At 45.8% G+C, this 20909-nt stretch overlaps 1 protein-coding gene across 7 annotated transcripts in view; it reads left to right on the top strand.

The window, feature by feature from the left end:
• The first annotated feature begins 409 nt into the window (after nucleotides 1-409).
• The window catches only part of XPO6 (exportin 6), a 103388-nt gene continuing 82888 nt past the window's right edge, over nucleotides 410-20909 (top strand). For 5 of the 7 annotated variants that reach the window (XM_043560234.1, XM_043560237.1, XM_043560238.1 and 2 more), the window contains exon 1: nucleotides 433-952. In XM_043560234.1, the coding sequence (XP_043416169.1) occupies nucleotides 950-952 (3 nt within the window). In that variant the 5' untranslated portion in view covers nucleotides 433-949. Of the gene's footprint in view, nucleotides 953-20909 lie in introns of all 7 variants that reach the window. The other 2 variants (XM_043560239.1, XM_043560235.1) reach the window with 2 other exon arrangements.

Below are 20909 nucleotides of genomic sequence, written 5' to 3' on the forward strand. Positions count from 1 at the left end.
AGGACTGTAAGCTCCACGGAGGGCAGAGGCGGCGGGCTCCCGGCCGGGGAGCCTGGCGCGAAGACGCTCCCTAAAGCTCGGCGGAATGAATGGGCCAACGAAGCGAAAGGGAAACCGCCCCTTTACTAAGATGGCAGGCTCGGGCCCTTTACCAACATGGCCGGCGGCCCGCGTGGATGGGCGGCGAGCGCCGGGCGGGGCCGGGCGGGGGCGGGGCCAGGCGGGAGCCGTCAGGTGCGGCCCCGCCCCGCGCCCCCCCACCCTCTCCCCGCTCGATTCCGGATTGGTCCGGTTCCAGCGCCGCAGCCCGGCGGCCGCGCCGTGGGGCCGCGCCGGGCGCTCGCCACTTCCGGCGCGTTGGGGCTGTTGGTCGGGGGCGGCCGCGCGGCGCGAGCGGGCGGCTCCGGGGCGGGCGCGCGCGCAGGGATGCTCCGGGGGGCGGCGGCGGCGGCGGCCGTGTGGGCTGAGGCGGCGAGGACAGCGCGGGCCCCCGGGCCTCTACCCTGAGCCGGCCGCCGGGGCTGCGCCGCCGAGGCCCCTTCAGCCTCCGCCCCTTCAGCCTCGGGGCCCGGCCCGCAGCCGCTTCTGAACGCGGAGGCCGGGAGCCCCTGCCTGGGCCCGGAGCCTCCCCTCGGGGGTCGGGCCCGGGCGGGGGGCCCCGAGCCGCTGCCCTCCTCGCCGGCCTCCGAGCCCCATTTCCTGCTTTTTCAGTTTCCTTGGGGAGGGGCGGGTGGGTCTAGATGAATTTGTTCCGGGGGTCCCCGGCGAGGTGGGCCGGGGGGCCGAGCTCTTTTTAGAGGGTCCCCGCGGGGCCCGGGTGGGGCAGCGGTTGTCTTTGCATGGGCGGGGGACTTCCCGAACCTGCCGGGACCATGACCTGAACTGTGCGAGCGGGACGTGTCCGAAGCTCGAGAGCCAGCTCACCTGAGCCGCCCCTCCCCCGGCCAGCATGGTAAGTGGGGTCCGAGCCCCTTCCCGCCCCGGTGCCCGGCCCGAGGGGTGGGAGCGGGCCCCGGGACTGCTGAGCCATCGCTTCTCCTCGGGGCGGGGAGAGGCGCGTGCCGAGCCCAGCAGTGACACATGCGTGCAGGCTTTGCAGCCCCGGCTCGGCGCTCCCCTCCCCCACCCCGGTCCCCCCCCCCCCCCCCCCCCCCGGGATGTCTCAGGACTGGGAGGGACCTGGAAACGCAGCCGGCACTCCCCTTGCATCTGGCGTTTGCCTCTCTCACAATGTGGCATGCTTGACGGGGGCTCTCCTGTATTTATTGAGGGCTTACTATGTGCTGAGCGACTGACCTGTGTTATTTAAGGAGCACACCAGCTCTCTCCTGAAGTGGGGAGACTGAGGCACAGAGCAACTAATAACCCAGCTCAAGGTCACTCTTAAGTGACCGTGGCGCGATTTGAACCTAGGCACTTTGACTTCAGAGCTTGTATTAGGTAGAACACACAGAGCTGGACTTGGGGAGCTTGCTGTAGGCTTATAAACGAGGAAACGGGTTGCGATTTGCAGAGGTCACTGATCTGGATAACAGCAAAGTCGGGAACAGGGGTGCTCTTTTGACACCCAGTCTGCTGTTCTTTCTGCTTCGTGCTCTGGCCTTTTCCCTGGTAGCGCTTGGAAAACTATTCATCCTTCCACATCCAGCTCAGAAGCCACCTCTTCTGAAGATACTTGCCACGTTTTTCAGAGCCATGGACACTCTCAGTATTCCCTTAGATTTATGTACTCCTGTCTATTTATTAAGCCTTTTGTCTGTTTTGTTGTAATTGTTTCTGAGCCTTGTCTCTCTACCGCAGTAGATTCAGTTCTCTCAAAGATGAAATTGAACCTATATCTGCCCCAACTCCTGGCACATAGTAAGCCCTTGGGGGAGCGGTTGACTGCTCAGCCTGTGTCTGTGCGCTTCCAGAGAAGGAAGTGGTCTTCGGGCTGCCCAGTTTACCCCTGTTGGGGATTTCGTGGAGAAAGGGACACAGTGACATCTGTGATCTAGACGTTCAGGCCAGTGGGATTTTTAAAACACTCAAGGAGCCTGTGGCTGTTGTGTTGGGTTCTGGGCATAGAGGGACAACCTCAGGCATAGGCCTTGTCTTCGTGGGGCTTAGGCCATTAATGGTGAGCAGCATTGTGTAGTAGGTCCTGTGTGTAATGGAGTGGCAGATCAGTTAAGCTCTCTGAGTCCCAATTTCATCTGTAAAATGTGGAGCTAGGAACGCCCTAATGAATAATCCAAAGGTATGAGATAAGACATTTAGTGAGTGATGAAAATAATACTCAGTATTTCTTCCTTCGTTTGTTCTTTCAAATTAATTTTCTTGTTTTTCTTTTTTAGATTGTAAAATACACAGAACATAAAATGTACCATTTTAATGATTTAAAAAAAATTTTTTTTTTTTTTAACATTTATTTATTTTGGAGAGAGAGACAGCCCGGCAGAGCAGGGGAGGGGCAGAGAAAGAGAGGGAGACACAGAATCGGAAGCAGGTTCCAGGCTCCGAGCTGACAGCACAGAGCCTGATGCGGGGCTTGAACCCCCAAACTGTGAGATCATGACCTGAGCCAAAGTTGGACGCTCAACTGACTGAGTCACCCAGGCGCTCCCCATGTTAATGATTTTTGAGCGTACAGCTCAGCAGCATTAAGCGCACTTGACCCTTGAGCAACATGGGGGTCATGGGCACTGACCTCCATGCAGTGGAGAATCGTGTATAACTTTGGACTCCCCCGAAACTTTACTATTAGTTTCCCCGGAAGCCTTACCGATAACATTAACAGTTGATGAACGTTTATTTTGTATGTTATGTGTATTATATACTGTATTTTTTTTTTAACAATTATTTATTATTGAGAGAGAGAGAGATAGAGCATGAGCAGGGGAGGGGCAGAGAGAGGAGGAGACACAGAATCCGAAGGAGGCTCCAGGCTCTGAGCTGTCAGCACAGAGCCCGACACGGGGCTCGAACTCACAAACCGGGAGACCATGACCTGAGCCGAAGTCGGACGCTTAACCGACTGAGCTACCCAGGTGCCCCTATATACTATATTCTCAACAAGAAAGTAAGCTAGAGAAAAAGTCAATAAGAAAATCATAAAGAAGAGGAAATACATTCAAAACCACGTTGTCCAAGGGTCACTGTACATTCACATGGTTGTGCTTTCATCCCCAGAACTTTTTTCATCTAGCATAACTGAAACTGCATCCATTAGGCAATAACTTCATTCCTTTCTCCCCCATCCCCTGGTGACCACTATTCTATTTTCTCTCTCTGTGAATTTGACTCTGTATCTCATATAAGTGGAACCATACAGTATTGGGTCTTTTCGTGACTGCTTATTTCACTGAGTATAATGTCCTGGAGGTTCAGCCATGTTGTGGCATGTGTCAGAAATTCCTTCATTTTAACACTGAGTAATATTCTTTTGTGGGTGTAAACTCACATAAAACTCCTATAAGCTCATATTTTGTGCACCCAGTCATCTGTTGATGGACACCTGGGTTAATTTGCACCTTTTGACTTGTGAGTAATGCTGCCGTGCAGAGGGGTGTCCAAATCTTTCAGTGGACTTTAAGTCCCCACTATACGGCAGGCTCTAGGGAATGTCAGATGAAAAAGCAGATAAGCTCCTCCCCTCGGGGAGTTTGCAAAGAATGTTGCTTTAGGACCCCGGGCAGAATTTTATTGGTTATTGACTAAGCTAGCCCAGCACCCTTGCATTCAGATTTCGTTAATAGGCAGGCAGAGCATCCTGAAAATGGCCACCTGGGAGCAATTATTGTAAAGTAGTTGACTTCATGTTTACCTTGTATGTCTTTTTCTGGGGGGGTGAGTTTCAAGTGAAGGTTTTTGTAACCTAGACCTCACATACTTAAGCACCCAGGGGGTCGCCACAGTGGATGTGATGAGAAAAGGATCTTTTTTTTTAAATTAAAAAAAATTTTTTTTAAACGACTTTATTTTGAGAGAGAGTGTGCAAGCGGGGAGGGGCAGAGGGAGGGAGGGGAGGGAGAGGGAGTGAAAGAGAGAGAGAGAGAGAGAGAGAGAGAGAGAGAGAGAAAATCCCAAGCAGGCTCTGTGCCTTCACACAGCCCAACTTGGGGCTTGAACTCATGAACCAGGAGATCATGACCTGAACCAAAATCAAGAGTCAGAGGCTTAACCAATTGAGCCACCCAGGTGCCCCGAGACTAGGACCTTCTAATCACAACATTTTTTCAGTTCTGACACCAGGGGTTCATATCCTGTAGGCATCCCAGGGTCGGGTGTGGACGGGGCAGGCCTTGTCCTCAGAATGCAAGGAAGTTGTTGCCAGGTGTGTATTTTACAGGAGGAGGAGCTTTTCCCTGGGATCACAGCTCTTTCTTTATTCCGGGAACTTTTTCCTCACTCTTAACATTTTTACTTTTAACTAAGGGCATTAGTTGACATGTTTGAGCCTTTTTAATGTCTTCTTTGTAAAACTTCAATTCTGATGAGATGAAAATGGTGTAATAGGAGAAAACCACCATTTGTTGTGTGTCTGCTATAAGCTAGCTGTTTCTCATTTGTTCATTTTTCTTGTGGTCAGTCATTCAGTATCTGTATCTGGTCTGGTTTGCTGGACCAGCCCTGCGAGGTCACATTGTTACGAGGGGGGGAAATGACACCTGATGGAGGTACCTGGGTGGAGCTGGCATTTGGACCAAGGCGCTCTACTCCAGAGCCTGTGCTTTTGGTAGTTCAGATCTTTCTCGATTTCCAGTGGGGTTGTGTCCTGATACACTCAACGTAAGTCGAATATATTGTAAGTCAAAATGCATTTACTATCGAACATCATAGCTTAGCCTAGCCTACCTTAAACATGTTCAGAATACGTAAGTTAGCCTACAGTTGCACAAAATCACCTAACACAAAGCCTGTCTTACAACAGAGTGTTGAATATCTCATGTCATTTACTGAATATTGTACTGAAAAGAATAGAATGGTTGTGGGTGTATCAGTTGTTGACCCCGCTGATCGTGTGGCTGACTGAGAGCGGCGGCTGACTGCCACCGCCCAGCATTAGGAGAGAATTTCGTACTGCGTGTCACTAGCCTGGGAAAAGATCCAAAGTCAGAATTTGAAGTATGGTCTCTACTGACTGCGCATCGCTTTTGCGTCCTCCTGAAGTCGGACCATTGTAAGTCGGGGACTGTCTGCGCCTTGTGCTGCTCCACGTGGAAGATCATGGAACAGGATGGGGGATGTCAATCCGACTACATTTTGTTGGGTCCTGAGGTAGATAGTGATGGGGGCCGGGAAGTATGGATATTTCCTTTAAACCCTCCCTCTAGGAGGTATCTTGACCTGCACATTTAGAGCCAGTTAAAAAACAAGATTCGTAGTTGCAGTACAGAATCACTAGAACAGCTATGCCGTAACTACATTTGATTAATTCATTGGCGTGTTGTTGTTGAATTTCGGTGAGTTCTGCAGTGATGTAATATCTTGAGGTTCCCACTCCTCTGAAAAGTGGTTACTTCATATTGAATGAGCTGTTGGTTATTGTGGAAGTTTTGTGCAAAATCAAGTTCTTGCTTAAGTTAGTGTTTTTCTAGTTGCTTAGAAAAGTGCTTTGGTTACAAAGACTTCTTATGTTTTTGAATGCTGTCTTCTGTGAGTGGTCCCGAAAATGGAGGCAAAATCACACCTTCCGCTTGGCCACTCAAATGGTGTGTCATCCCCTTGTTCGTTAATGGTGTCACGTGGCGCACCGAGCCCTGGGAGGTATGAAGAGCCATGCCGGTGCGGAGAGATGCCAGGGAAAGGTTCAGAAGTACTCAGGCTCTGTCGTCCGCAACGCAGCTGGAGCTGGGCTGGGAAGCAGGTTAACTAGCCGAGAAATGACATTGCTCAAATGATGGAATTACTTCACTGGGAAAAACACAAACTCTAATGCATAGAGAAGTAATTCTCTACGGTGAGTGAGAGCTTTTTAGTGCCTCAGTTCATTCATAAAATTATTGGTTTCCTATGTCAAGCGTACAATCCTAGGTACTGTGGATATAAGAATATAATAGTTAATACTTATAGGGCTTAGCATACACCACATATTTTACATATGTTCGCTCATTTACTTCTCTAAGCAATGCCAGGAGGTAGAGGCTGTTTTTATTTCTCATTTTATGGATTAGAACATTCAAAGCCCTGAGAGGTTAGGTACCTTCTCAGGGTCACATTGTGACTGAGTGGTGGAACCGGGGTTCAAAGCCAGGCAGTCTGGCTCCAGAGTCAGAGCGGAGTCAGAGCTCATAACTGTTACACTTTGACCCCAAGAGGGTTAGTATTGCCCTGTCCTCTAGGAGCCAGTTTAATGAGGCAGATGGGACTGTCTCCTGGTGATTACAAGAGACTGTGATAAGGGTGATAGAAGAATGCATTGGTGCAAAAAGGCAGCATATCTGAGGGAGACTTACTGAGGAGAGGGGCCAGGGAGGGTTTCCCAGGAAGCGTATTGGAATCTTGAAGGGTTAGGAAAAGTTGTCTGCAGATGGTTAAAAAGATCAGATAGGTATCCCTAAAGATAACCAAAAACAGGTGTCAAGGGAAAGTGAAGGAAGGAATTAAGGTAACATTTGTTGAGTGCCTACGACTTTGTAGGGCTTTAGGTACTTGTAGGACACAAACGTGTTATTTCTTCTCATTGTAAATACCTTTACCTCTGCTGCCCAGGCCAGCTTCTGCCCCGTTTCTCTGTTCCCCTTTGCAATGGAACTCTGGGGAAGAGTGCTTTCTAATTCCTCACCTCGCACATCAAGGTGCATCAAGGTTCCTCTGTCCACTGGTGCTACAGCTGAGATGATTAGTTCCCAAGCCCTCTCCAGGGCTCCCACGCCTTCACATCCTGCTTGCTTGCTTTTTGTGGCATTTACCTTAAAATTTTTTTAAATTTTTTTTTTTTTTGAGAGAGAGTATGCACGCAGGGGAGGCCCAGAGAGAGAGAGAGAGAGAGAGAGAGAGAGAGAGAAAGGAGGGAGGGAGGGAGGGGGAGGGAGAGAGAGAGAGAGAGAATATATATCCCAAGCAGGCTTTGCTCCATCTCATGAACTGTGAAATCATGACTTGAGCCAAAATCAAGTCAGACACCCAACCGACTGAGCCACCCAGGCGCCCCCCCCCCCCCCCACTTTGAAGTGAGCTTTATGCTCAACGTGGGGCTTGAACTCATGACACTGAGATCAAGAGTCGAGTGCTCTAGGGACTGAACCAGCAAGGCCCTGTGTAACATTGACCATTTTAAAACATTTTATATACTTGATGTTATTTATGAGGTCTATTTCTTGTTATCTCCTTCTGCTAAAATGTTAACTCTATAGAGCTGGGGATCTTCACTTTGTTCACTGATGAATGGCAAGAATCTGGAACAATTTCTGGCAGAGTAGACAGTTACATTGTAAGAATGCTGTGGATGTGTTGCGTGTTCAAAGGGCCTTTAGAGAACTGGAGTAAGCTAGGTTCCCTGTGCCCAATAGAACTTGCCGAGAGAGGATATTTCAGAAGAGAAGGGTGTAACTAATGTTCAAACCATTGAATAGACTGGTTTGGCCATGGCGGTTTGTGTTATGTAATAGTTGGAGAGAAAGCCATAAAGGTGGTTTATGACCAGGTTATGGAGGGCCTTCCGTAGGGAGTTTGGCTTTGTTGGCTGGTTTTTCCTTAAAGGAAAACCATCTGCCGTGTACAGGTTAGATTGGTGTGGGAAACCAGACATGACACCTTGCCTGTATGGCTGTGCCAAAGGTCGGTTTTTAGGTGTGGAATTAGAGTGAGGAAGACTTGAGCGAGAGAGTTGTCATTTTTTAAAAAGTGGATTCCAGAGTGAAGGGATAAAGAAAAGGGAAAAAACTCAAGTTGACTTTGGGAAACTGGTGTTTGGGAATAGTGGAGGTTTTAATTAATTGGTGATTTGGATTTGGTGGAATGGAGGAGGTGACAGGTAAAGAAACGGACAGGAAGATGACAGGAGAGAGGCCCCATGCAGATAAAATAAGGGGTTTGCTCGGGAAGGAGGTGGGCATTTGCTACGTTGAGATGCAGGTGATTGGCATCTGGGCAGGACAAAGGTCTTGACGATTGACGAAGCGGAATCGTTGACATACGTGTCCAAGTCAAGGAAGATGTGACAGCATGGGCTTGGGTGAAAAGGGAGGGGGCTCCTGAGCTTGTGGCTGCTGTCCTCCCGCACGTTTTGCGACCCGTCGCAGACTGACTTTGTGTCTTCGCCACTTTTCGAGATCACCTGTAACTTGCGGGTGCTGACACCAGTATAAGCCGCCTCTTTTCAGTCCTTGTGCCTTTCTGACTTGCCTTTGGCAACCCCTGGACTTCTTTTTCGTTTCTGAAACACTTTTTTTCCCTTGCCTCCCATGATATTACTGTCCTGGTTTAGTCTTCCTTGGTCTTCTCATGGCTTCAGCTAGGACCTGTGTGCCAGTGAGGACTCAGCCTCACTCTCTAGCCGTTGGTCTCCACCTGAGTGTCCTGTAGGCACTCTAAGCCTGTCTAAGCCAAGTCCACCGTCTTTATCTCAGGTTAGTGCCTCCTCCCACCTGCCCTGGTTCTGTTCATGACCTTATTTGCTGTACACTTAAGTGGGAAACCTGAGTCATCTTTAACTTCCTCTTTACCTTATGCCTCTAGACTTGGGGATGCTCTGCTGACCTGTGTTCTGACCCCCGCCCTTCCCTCCATTCCTTCCACTTCGGTCAGGGTTGTCTCTTGCTTTCAGTCTTGGTGTCTTGACAGCTTCCAGGTTCTCCCTCTGCCAGTCTGTCTTTTGTATTCCTGCCAGAGCCACCTCTTGGAGCTCAGATGGAAGCATGCCATTCGACCCCAAATCATTCAGAGCAGAGACCCAAGCTTTACACAGAGCGGCGGGAAGCACTTGGGCCCTGGATTTTCGCAATTTCACTTTTAGTCCTCTCAGTACAGACGAAGATGATGTATTAAATGCTTACAGTGATGTATTTGGAATATCTTTTAAAGACTTGCCAAATTATACATGTTCCCTAGCCACAGCAAACCACCTGTCGTTCCCAGAACAGTGAGTACTCTTCCTACTTCTGTCTTTGCTCAGTGCTGTTCCCTCTGCTCTAATGTCCTTTTCTTCATTTTTGCAGGTGACACCTTCCCCACCATTTCAAGGTCACCATAAACACCTTTCTAAGGCTTTTCAGCTAGTAGTTTAGCATTTATCATCTTTGAATACAGTTATGTTTTTTCTTTTGACTTTTATTATTTTGATATATTGTTTTTTATTATACATGCTTCTAGTGTCAATTCAGAAGCGTGAGGAGCACAGTGTGCTTTTAGTCTTTTAGTCCCACTCCAAGTCTGCGGGTGGGGAGGATTAGATCTTTGTCTTTAAGAGTCTGTGTCAGGGCGAGTCTTAGGCCTCTTTGCTTTTCCAGCCTCTTTGCATTTCCAGCATCTGTAAGCATTCTGTAGATACTGAGGCAGTCAAGAGAGTCAGGCGTTAAAAGAAAAATTCAAGAAGGTCAGGGAGGCCCTAGACTGTAGTAAATGACAGTGGCAGTTTTTGGAGAGTGTGGTAAGATTGTAATAGAGTATGAATGTAGTAGGCACCCTGTTTTTCCAAAACCTACACGCTCACAAACAGGCGCCCTGTTTTTCCAAAGCCAGCACGCTCGCATGACAGCATTTTCCCCCTAGACGCGTAGAGGTGGGGAACAGCAAGCCGGGGAAGTTGTTAGAAATGCTGTGTAGATGGTGTGCTTAGGGGGAGGCTCCAGCCACCAGTTGCTGCTGGAAGAACTGTTGGGGCGCAGGGGGGATGGGGTGTGGTGAGGGAGGGGTTGTGGATACTGAGGAAACTCACGGCGCAGAGGGAAGTGAGGGAGGTGGCAGGAGGCTGATGGGAAAGGAAGGAAGCTGGGGGTCAGAGGGAGCAGAAGGTCTGTGTGTGTTTCATAATTACACTCAGCAGCAGCCATTGTCGATGGGCCCTCACGTACACTGCATACGGTACCTCCTTTAATTTAATGACAGCGCTGCAAGGTGGGTCTTCTCTGTTCTCATCGCACAGTTGGGAAGATGAGGACACTGAGGGTCAGGGAGGATAATGTAAGTACCTTGTCCAAAATTACACAGCAGGTCGATAGAAATGCGATTCAGACCCAAGGTTCTAACTCCACAGCCCGTGTTTTTTTTTTTTTTTTTTTTGACATCACTAGGTTGTTCCTTCTTCCCCTTCCTCCTCCTCCTCCCTCCTTACCCCTCCTCCTCCTCCCTCCTTCCCCTCCCCCCTCCTCCCCCTCCCCCCTCCTCCCCCACCCCCTCCCTTCCTCCTCCTCCTCCTCCTCCTCCTCCTCCTCTTCCTCCTCCTTCTCCTTCACTAGGTTTCTTCTTAAGCCAGTGCACATCTACAGAGACGTATTTACTTGAAATGTAGTCCAGCTGGGTGTATTGTCCCAGGAAAAACAGTGCATCTAGTCATCTAACCTTAAAACTTGTAAAGTAATAGGGCAAGATGGTCAAAACTTTGCTCATAACTGAGGGGAAACTAGGTATCTGCATGTCCTCTACTGTGATAGACTAGAGAAAGCATGACTCTTGAGGGCACAGTGGTAGCTGGATCCCGTCACAGCACATCAGCAGAAAGGACAGTGGCTTGATTTCTTTATGCAGGTCAGTTGACCTAAGTCCATTAGGTTTAGCATATGTGGGAGCTCATTTACATTAGAGTAGCCTGCTGCTGTTTTACATAAGGGTTATCATGAAAAAGATCTCGGGTCTCAGACTCCCTGAAAAGGTAAAGGTATTTTATTAGCTAAATGCAGCTGGGGAAACAAAAAATCACTGGTTTCTAAATTGGTTAGTAATTAAATAGACCTGGGAAGATCGTTCCATCTCTCTATTTAAAAAAGAGCGACCAGGGGCGCCTGGGTGGCTCGGTCGGTTAAGCGTCCGACTTCGGCTCAGGTCATGATCTCACGGTCCGAGAGTTCGAGCCCCGCGTCGGGCTCTGTGCTGACCGCTCAGAGCCTGGAGCCTGTTTCAGATTCTGTGTCTCCCTCTCTCTCTGCCCCTCCCCTGTTCATGCTCTGTCTCTCTCTGTCCCAAAAATAAATAAACGTTGAAAAAAAAATTTAAAAAAAAAGTAACAACTGGATAGTTTTTTATAAGAATGACATGTGCTTTTTAAAAATCAGGCGTTACAGGTGCAAAGAATATGGCAAAAGAAATCACCCCTAATCCTACTACCCTAAAGTATAATTAGCATCATATAAATATCTGTGTGTCTTTGTAGATGTGTGTTATCTGGATAGGCGAGATGGAATCCTAAAGTTCTTTCATTTCAAAAGTGATCATGCTGATTTGGGGGATCGTTTTTTTTTTTTTTAATTTTTAACGTTTATTTTTGAGAGAGAGAAGAGACAGAACGTGAGCAGGGGAGGGGCAGAGAGAGGGGGAGACACAGAATCCGAAGCAGGCTCCAGGCTCTGAGCTGTCAGCACAGAGCCCGATGTGGGGCTTGAACTCATGAACTGCGAGAGCACGACCTGAGCTGAAGTCGGATGCTTAACCGACTGAGCCACACAGGCACCCCCGAGGAATCATGTTAGTTTTAAAATAAAAGAAAAATCAATTAACTGTTGCATTTTTTTTTTTTTTTAAAGCTTTACTTTCTGGAGTAATTAAATACAGAAAGTTGCAAAAGGAGGACCACAAGTTCCCAGTGGTGACATCTTCCATAGCTGTGTGCAATAGCAAAACCAGGAAGTTGACGTTGGTGCCTATCAGTTACCGACTGGACTGGAGACCTTACTTAGTTTTCACCTGTTTTTAACCTGCACTCACTTGTGTGTATGGTTCCGTGCAGCTTGGTCCATGTACTGATGGATGTAACTGCACCACAGTCAAGGTCCAGAGCTGCCGCAGCACCACAGAACTCCTCAAGCCTCGTACTCTCTGCGTCCTGCCCCCACCCCCCAGCATCCACTCATCTCTCTCTCCCTCTAGCTTTGTCAGTTTGAGGACAGTGTAGGAGTGTAATCCGTGTGTGACCTTAAGAGATTGACTGTTTTCATAAACATGGCGCCCTTGAGAGGTCACTTGCATTTCATAGCACATAAAGAAAGCAATGAAACTGAACAAGGACTTGTCAGATTTCAAGTAAATCTTTGCTTCAGTAATTATTAGCTTTTGATAAATCTGTGGAGGTTAAGAGAAAAGATTATGAAAGACTTCAACAAGATGGAGTCATTTTTATTTTATCTACTAATTTTATTTTATTTTTAAATAAGCTACAGCCCAACGTGGGGCTTGAACTCAACAACCCCAAGATTAAGAGTCCCATGCTTCATTGACTGAGCCAGCCAGGCACCCCAAGAAGATGGCATCAATTTTTTTTAACGTTTATTTTATTTGTTTAGAAAGAGCGAGAAAGAGTGTGAGCAGGGGAAGGGGCAGAGAGAGGGAGAGAATCTCAAGTAGGCTCTCTGTGCTGTCAGTGCAGAGCCCAGTGAGGGGTTCAATCTCACAAATCGTGAGATCATGACCTGAGTGGAAATCAAGAGTCAGATGCTTAAGTCAGATGCTTAATTGAGCCACCCAGGTGCCCCCATTTTTTTAATGTTTATTTTGAGAGAGTGTGCACACTCACGCATGAGCAGGGGAGGGGCAGATAGAGGGTGAGAGAGAATCCATCCCAAGTAGGCTTCATGCTTGGCACAGAGCCAGACATGGGGCTTGCTCCCACAACTGAAAGATCATGACCTGAGCCAATATCAAAGTTGGACGCTTAACCGACTGAGCCACCTAGGCACCCCAAGATGGCATCATTTTTAATAAATATATTCCATGTTTCAGTTCTAGGCAGTATCAGTGACCTTAATAATTGGAAAAATAAGAACATTTGCACTTCTTCTATTTTCCCCTTTTCATTGTTGATTGTTGTTTTACGTTACTTTAGAGCATTTATAATTTGTTCCGTAACCATAATTTCCTCAGTATTTAGTTTTAGTTTTAGATTTTAAGGATTAATTGTTCTCCACTGGTTCTTTGAACTGTGGTCTTTTCATACCCGAAGTCTTTTTTCTTTTTAAGTTTATTTATTTAACAAATAATAGAGAAAGACACACACAGAGAGAGAGAGAGAGAGAGAGAGAGAGAGAGAAAGAGCCGGTGGGGGGAGGGGCAGAGAGAGAGGGGACAGAGGATATGAATGCAGCAGGCTTTGTGCTGAAAGCAGTGAGCCCGATGTGGGGCTCGAACTCATGAACTGTTAAGATCATGACCTGAGCCAAAGTCAGACACTTAACCAACTGGGTCACCCAGGTGCCCCTCCATATCTCCTATCTTTAATTCATCTTCCTGTTGGCTAGATTTGATTGTCAGTTTTTAAAAAGGGTGACTTATTTGGTGAAATAATGCTTGCTTTTATACTTGAAGGATATCTTGGCTAGGTATAAAATTCTTGGTTTGCACTCTTTCCTTCAGATTCTTAGATATTCTGGGATTGAGTGTTTTGTTGATCCTTTTAATCTGTTCAGCATTGATTAGCTGATAATTTCTTTTCATAGAGTTTTTGGTTGCTATATTCCCTAAATTATTTCATGTTTGAAAATGCCTGCCTGTTGTTCTTACCCATAAATACTCATGGGTCATACGTTCTTTTCTGAAGAATTTTGTTGATACTCACCGTTTTTTTTGCCATTGAATGATGTTGTGTGGACAAGTGTGTTTAGCCTAATTCATATAATGCTGTCCCTTTACCCCAGTTAGAGATAGCTTGCCTTTTTTTTGCATGGTTGTTAGAAGAAATCTATGTTGCTGAAGTTCAGTAACTCAATTAGGATATCTTTTAGTGTGGATTATTTTTTTTTGTTGTTGTTATCATTTTGCCCTAGAACGTGGTATGCCTGCCTTAAGGCATAAGTTCCCTAATGTTGGCTATTTTAGATTTCTAGTGCTTGGTACTAATACTGTAGTAAACACATTGAATACATCTTTGTCCACTTTGTGAGATAGTAGGATAAATTTCTAGAAGAATTGTGGGCAAACCGTGTATTTAAAAATTCTGGTAGATGGTGCTATTCCTACAAAATTATGAGTTTCTACTCTCATTAATGGGATACTTCCTGTTTTCCTATCTTCCAGCCAACCGTTAAAACTTTTTAATGTGAGAGGTGAAAATGGCATATCAGGAATTACATGTGGGATCCTTTCTTTGTAAGTGAAGTGGAACATCTTTTGATATTTTATTGCCATGTGCATTTTTTCCCACGTCTGCTGACCATTTTTGGTCTCCAGATCTTTGTACGTTTTTCTGTTGGGTCAGCCAACAATTAAAAAGAATGTAATTTGGCTGAATTTTAGAATCGATAAAATTGTGTTTGGAATGGCTTGCACATTTGGTCGATGGCTCTCATGCTGCTGATTTTAGTCAGAATAAGAGCACTAACATTTCACATATACCAATATTGTAGACCTGACTAACATGATTGTCTTAGTGATGGGACTGTGTAATCTCGTCATTTTCTAAACTTTTGTCTGATGATCCATGTGGTTAAGACAATATTCTTTCCTGCTTGGCTTCATGTTTGTCATAACATAACGTAAGAACAAGTTTAGTTGTAGGAAAGCAATTCCATTGCCAGAAAGCTGCAGAGCTCACCTTGGTGAAGAGATTTTTCTGGTAATCATTTGTTAACTGGGTTTGTGAACCAGAGTGTGAATTTAGAATGCTAAAGGATACATGAAGTAATTTCATAAGGGAGTTTACCAGTCATGCTTAGGGTTTCTCTGTTTTCTACTGAGATTCCCCTAATGGCAGAGAACACCTATACCTGGTTAAAGGAAGGTACCTGTCCTGGGGCTATAGGTCATAGCCGCTCTCTGTGAATCTGAAATGTCTTGAGTCTCTTGGGTTGACTTTAAACATATACTGTTTAAAAATCAATGTATGTATTCTTTCTTCCTTCCTCTCCTCTCTCCCCACCTTTCTGGCCTCCCCAGTCTTCACAAGCAAATTAAAGACCCAGGCACACACATTATCTTTGAGGATAACACCAGGTGGCCTTCAGCTCATTTTGCCGTGGGGACGACTGGTCTGTTTCTAGACCTTTGTGGACAGACATGCTTTGCTGAGAAGTGCTAACAAATCCCATCCTCGTATAACTGTAAAGGAGACTTCTTACGAAGAGAAGAAACTTAAGGCTTTTAAAGACCTCGAAGAAATATCAGAAGACATTTTGAGAAAAAGAACCCCCTTTTATACCTTGATAGTGAACAGATTGAAAGTGAAAGGACTTTGCGTGGACCGCTTTTATCGGCACACTCCATAGGACCCTTGACATTTAACACTTGTGGTTTTGATGATTGTCGGTGACCTTCAAAGCCTTTGATAAGTCATTTTTTTTTTTTTTTAAAGATGTGTCTTGCAGTGTCTAGAACAAGTTACCTAGCTGGCTAGCGAGTGGCCCAGCTGACCTCCTAGCTCAGTGCAGCCTGTGGGTTCTTTACCATTCAGGGTTGTGACTAGGGCGTTATAAAAGTCTTCACTACTTTATGGAAGATAATCCCCCAAAGAAATTCAACTCATGGAATTGGTAATGCACATGAAAAGATAAGAAGTTGAAGTTCTTAGTGAGGAAATAGAAGTTATGGATAAATTCAAGAGTTGAATGTTAAGTTTGGTGTCTTGGATTCACCATGCCCTAGGTGTAGAAAGAAAGGAAAGCAGTTCATAATACTGGTGGCGTGCTAGGCCTCTGAAGATCCTGCTGATGATGTAAGGAAAGTTGAAAAGACATTTAATTTCAGGTGTGAAGTCTGTGCACGGATGTGTGTGTGCTTTGTAATACTTTACCCAAATGGAAAGTCGGGAGGTGAGTTTGGGGAGTTGCTTGTGATAGAGTTGCAAAATAATTGGGAACTCATCTGGTCTACAGTTATTGAATGTGAGGGTGGCAAAGGGTGGAGAAAAGTTCTAGAAGTTTATAACTTCTGGAAGTTTGTAACTCTGGATGAGGAGATGTGCATGCCAACAAATGATTACTGTCCTGGGGGATAAGTGCAAAAATAGAGCCTTGTAAGAGGTACACCTGTACTTTAAAAATAAAAAAAAAAACCCTGGCCAAATTGGAGAGTTGTAACCGGGAAGGCTTCCGGAAGGAGGTGACACTGGGGCTAGGTTTCAGAGCAGAAGGAGGAAGTCACTAGGCAAAGAATTTGGGGCTTGAGGCGCAGAAGCAGAAGGGCCATTTCGGGCAGATGGAGCCACAGCTACATGTGGAAGAGGGGTCAGTTCACAGCAACGAAAGCTTTGAAATGTTGAAGAACAGGACGCCCGCCTGGCTGCACTGGTGATTTCTGTGACGACCGCGACTCCAGAGGCTTTTATTCAGTTCGTGACGAAAGGAGCTCTGTGCTTTTGTACAGCCCAGGAAATTATTCACGTACATTCTGCATTCTGATTTTAGAGAAAGACAATGTAAGGGATCTATCAAGGATTTATGTATTTAATTGAAACATTGTATTTGGAAGTAATTTTAGACCAGAAGGGTTGCACAAATAGTGTGTGGGGCTCCTGTGTGCTTTTCTCCCGTGGGGATTTACTTTTACACAGAGCTGTAGTCATCCAGCCTTCCAAGATCTGTGGCCAGTGAGTTAGGTCGGTTTCTGTAGCGTCTTCTTTCTTGTACCATTTGGTAATTGAAGTAGGTGCTGGTGCTGTCACAAAGGCTTCTCTGCCACCTTTTGATTTTGCTTAGTCAATTGTTTTTCCCTGATGGTAAAAAGGACTTTGAACTCTGTTGTAGACTATTGTGATAAGTACAAAATAGATAAGAGCTCACCATCCTCGGATTCAACCTCTCGGATTTTGTTTCCTTCTGGTCTTCTTTCCTATGTACTTTTTATTTATTTTTTAGAATTAAAATTTTTTTTTAATGTTTCCTTATTTTTGAGAGAGAGAGAGAGAGAGAGAGAGAGAGAGACAGAGAGAGAGAGAGAGAGACAGAGAGAGACAGACTGCAAGCGGGGAAGGGGTATAGAGAGACACAGACACAGAATCTGAAGCAGGCTCCAGCCCCTGAGCTGTCAGCACAGAGCCTGATGCAGGGCTTGAACCCACGAAGTGTGAGATCATGACCTGAGCCGAAGTCGGACACTTAACCAACTGAGCTACCCAGGCACCCCTCCTATGTATTTTTTAAACATGGCTGAGATCACGATACTGTAAATGCACTTTTTTCCTTCTTTTTGCATGTAATGTTATAGTAGAAGTGGTTTTCCAAATCATCAAATACTTCATAAGTATTTACAGAGGCTGCGTAATATTGCATTGCATGGATTTTTGGGCAGTTAGATTGTTCCATTTTTTTTGCCATTGTAAATAATATGTGATTCATGTTTTTGCAAAGAGCTTTTTCTGTATTTCAGAAAATTGCCTTAGGCTAGATTCCCAGAAGGACCCAAGGGTATGAAGATTTTTTAGTAAACCTTTTATTTTTAACATAGTTTTAGATTTAGTATGTACATGTTTAAGGTACGTCATCAGATATTTTCTGGAAAGTTTATACCAGTTTATTCTTCCTACCAGCTGTAGATAAATACACTCCTTGGCATTGGGTAGGCTTAAGAAAATTGTTGCAAATTTAATAGGTTAAAAAACGGCTTCATTGTAATATATTGTTTGGAGTGGAAGGGTAAGAAAAGTTATCACCAACTTCGATTTTTGTCTGGTGTTTTTTTTTTTGTTTGTTTTTGTTTTTTTTTTTGCTACCTACATTCTTCCTTATTTTTGTCTCTTTATAGGACTTATAGGTCACATTTATAGGTTTATTTAATGTTTACTTATTATTTACTTAAGCATCCTTTGTAGTTATTTTAATGTATTAGAAATGGTGCCTTCCGTGAGTTCGAGCCCCGCGTCGGGCTCTGGGCTGACGGCTCGGAGCCTGGAGCCTGTTTCCGATGCTGTGTCTCCCTCTCTCTCTGCCCCTCCCCCATTCATGCTCTGTCTCTCTCTGTCCCAAAAATAAATAAACGTTGAAAAAAAAAAAAAATTTAAGAAATGGTGCCTTAACATACTTTTTCCCCACAGCCTTAAGAGTTTTCTCTGTGTGTGTGTGTGTGTGTGTGTGTGGTAAAATAAACATGAAATTTACCATTGAAAAATGTACGACTCCGTGACATTAAGGTAGGTATGTTCACTGTGTGCCGCCAATGTCCTCATTCCTAGTTTGGTGCGCGTTCGAGCAGTTGTCCTGTGTAACCTAGGTGGCAACGGTATTGGAGCACATTCTTCTGAGCTCTGGCTTCCCCCTCTCATTTTTTCCTTCCCCCAGGAGGGATGTAGTTCCTGATTTGTTTATGATGGGTGCACTGGGGAGAGCCCAACACCATTGGCCCACATTTCCCAGGTGTGAGGTCACGGCATCAGAACCCTCCTAGCTTTGTCCTTGGACTTCTCACCTGCTTATCCTCAAGAGAAGCTTGTCTCCTGCCACCTCGTCCTGCCTTCCTATTGTTGCTCGGCCTGGCTGGATCAGGTCAATTCAGGATGGAAAGGAGGAGGCATTGCAGCTTTGCAAGTCAGGAAGAGGATATTGGGCTTTGATCGCACTCGGTTGCTTGAGACTGTAGCAAGCGATAGACCTGGGTGGGAGAAAGGAAGTGATTATGCCCCTTCAAATCCCAGCAGGCTGGAATACAATCTGGAGATTTTTGCCAAAATGAAATAAATGTTATTTAAACCGTTATGTAACATGCCAGTTCTGGGACACGTGGGCAGCTCAGTCGGTTAAGCGTTCGACTTCAGCTCAGGTCATAGTCTCGCAGTTCGTGGGTTCAAGCCCCGCGTCGGGCTCTGTGCTGACAGCTTAGAGCCTGGAGCCTGCTTCGGATTCTGTGTCTCCCTCTCTCTCTCTGCCCCTCTCCCACTCACATGGTGTCTCTCTCTCTCTTTCAAAAATAAATAAACATTAAAAATAAAATGCCAGTTGTGTCTGGGAATAATTCAGGATGAAGGTGGTACAGGTTTTACAAGACTTGCTCTTGAACAGTTACAGGTAGTACGAGCAGCTGCCATGGATTCTTTATGTATGACTTGTAGTGTTACTTGGGATTTTAGATTTGCAGCACACATATAGTGGGCCTGTTAACTTCACACTCATTCATTGCCTGATTTCATCCCATGCGAGGTAATGCCAGCTCACTCATCATACAGCCCTAGAACTCGCTGTCCTCCTTTAAATTTTTTTTTTAACGTTTATTTTTGAGACAGAGACATAGCATGAGCAGGGGAGGGTCAGAGAGAGAGGGAGACACAGAATCTGAAGCAGGCTCCAGGCTCTGAGCTGTCAGCACAGAGCCCGAGGCGGGGCTCGAACCCACGGACCGTGAGATCATGACCTGAGCCAAAGTTGGACACTTAACCGATGGAGCCACCCAGGTGCCCCTCGGTGTTCTCCTTTAAAGGATAGAGGAGCTGTCACTGGGAGAGGGCTCTGGTGGCCCTGCTCCAGGGCCTTCACTTGACCAGTAGCTGGTCGACTTTGGGCAAGATACTCTTCATTTTCCTCCTCTGTATGTTGAGGTTGGACTTGCTGTTCTCTGGGGTTTGTATTTCTCTCTTAAGATTCTGTGGTCCTGTTTTAGGAGTTGTTGATAGTATGCCTTGTGTTGATGGTCTCGGCATCTTTTGGATTTAATTGACTAGGCATGCAGATAAAAATATCCATCCTCCTGGGATATGTACCTGGGAAAAAGAAGCAGATGGAATTGTGACGAGAGAGCCTATTTTGGGTTGTATTACTCATTTATTTTAGACAGTTTCTTGCCGAATAACTATTCTTATCACTTGCTTTTTTGGCTGTGTAATTGAAACCTTCTACTGTAATATAAATAAATAAGCATATAACTTACATGTATTTTAGTTCCTAGTGGGATATGTTTGTTGCCCAACCAGCAGATGCAGAATTTTAATGCCTATGCTATATCCTATCCTTGTTCACAAATGATGCGTGCTGGTATAACCCTGGCATCTGAGAGGTTGATGAGTCCCTTTTGCCTGTCATACCCTTTTCTTGCTTTCTCTTTCCTATTTGCCCAGCCCGCTGGGAGCACTGAAGAGCAAAGTTGGAGGGGTACCAATCCAACAAATGAAGTTTTTTTTTAATGTTTATTTGTTTATTTTAGGGGGGGGGGCAGAGAGAGAATCCCAGGTAGGCCTCATACTGGTAGCACAGAGCCAGGACGTGGGGCTCGATCCCACGAACCATGAGATCACGGGCCAAAATCAAGAGTTGGACATAGGGGCACCTGGGTGGCTCAGTCTGTTGGGCGTCCGACTTTGGCTCAGGTCATGATCTCATGGTTTGAGTTCGAGCCCCGCGTCAGGCTCTGTGCTGACAGCTTGGAGCCGGGAGCCTGCTTTGGATTCTGTGTCTGCCCCTCCCCTGCTCATGCTCTGGCTCTCTCTTTCAATAATGAATAAACGTTAAAAACAAACAAAACAAACAAACACAAAAAAAGAGTTGGACACTAAACCGTCTGAGCCACCCTGGCACCCTCAACAGATGAAATTTTCAAAAACTTTCTATTTGGAAATAATTTCCAACTGACAAAGATTGCAGAGAATGAGTAGTACAAAGGAAACTCTTTTACCCTTTATCCAAACTCTGCCAGTGTTCGCATTTTGCCCCGTTTGCTTTATTATTTACGGTTTCTCCACGTATATATGTACACAGGTTCTTTGGCTGAACTGTTTGAGAGTAAGTTGCCTACGTCATGGCCCCTTGACCCTATGTAGTGTATTTTCCAACGGGTATTTTCTTACGGAGCCACAGTGCAGTTAGCAACTTCAGTTAATGTAACATTGATTCAGTACTTTCATCAGATCTGCCAGTGGTATTCCAGTT

Source organism: Prionailurus bengalensis, chromosome E3 (assembly GCF_016509475.1).
Source record: "Prionailurus bengalensis isolate Pbe53 chromosome E3, Fcat_Pben_1.1_paternal_pri, whole genome shotgun sequence".
NCBI classification, from domain to species: Eukaryota; Metazoa; Chordata; class Mammalia; order Carnivora; family Felidae; genus Prionailurus; species Prionailurus bengalensis.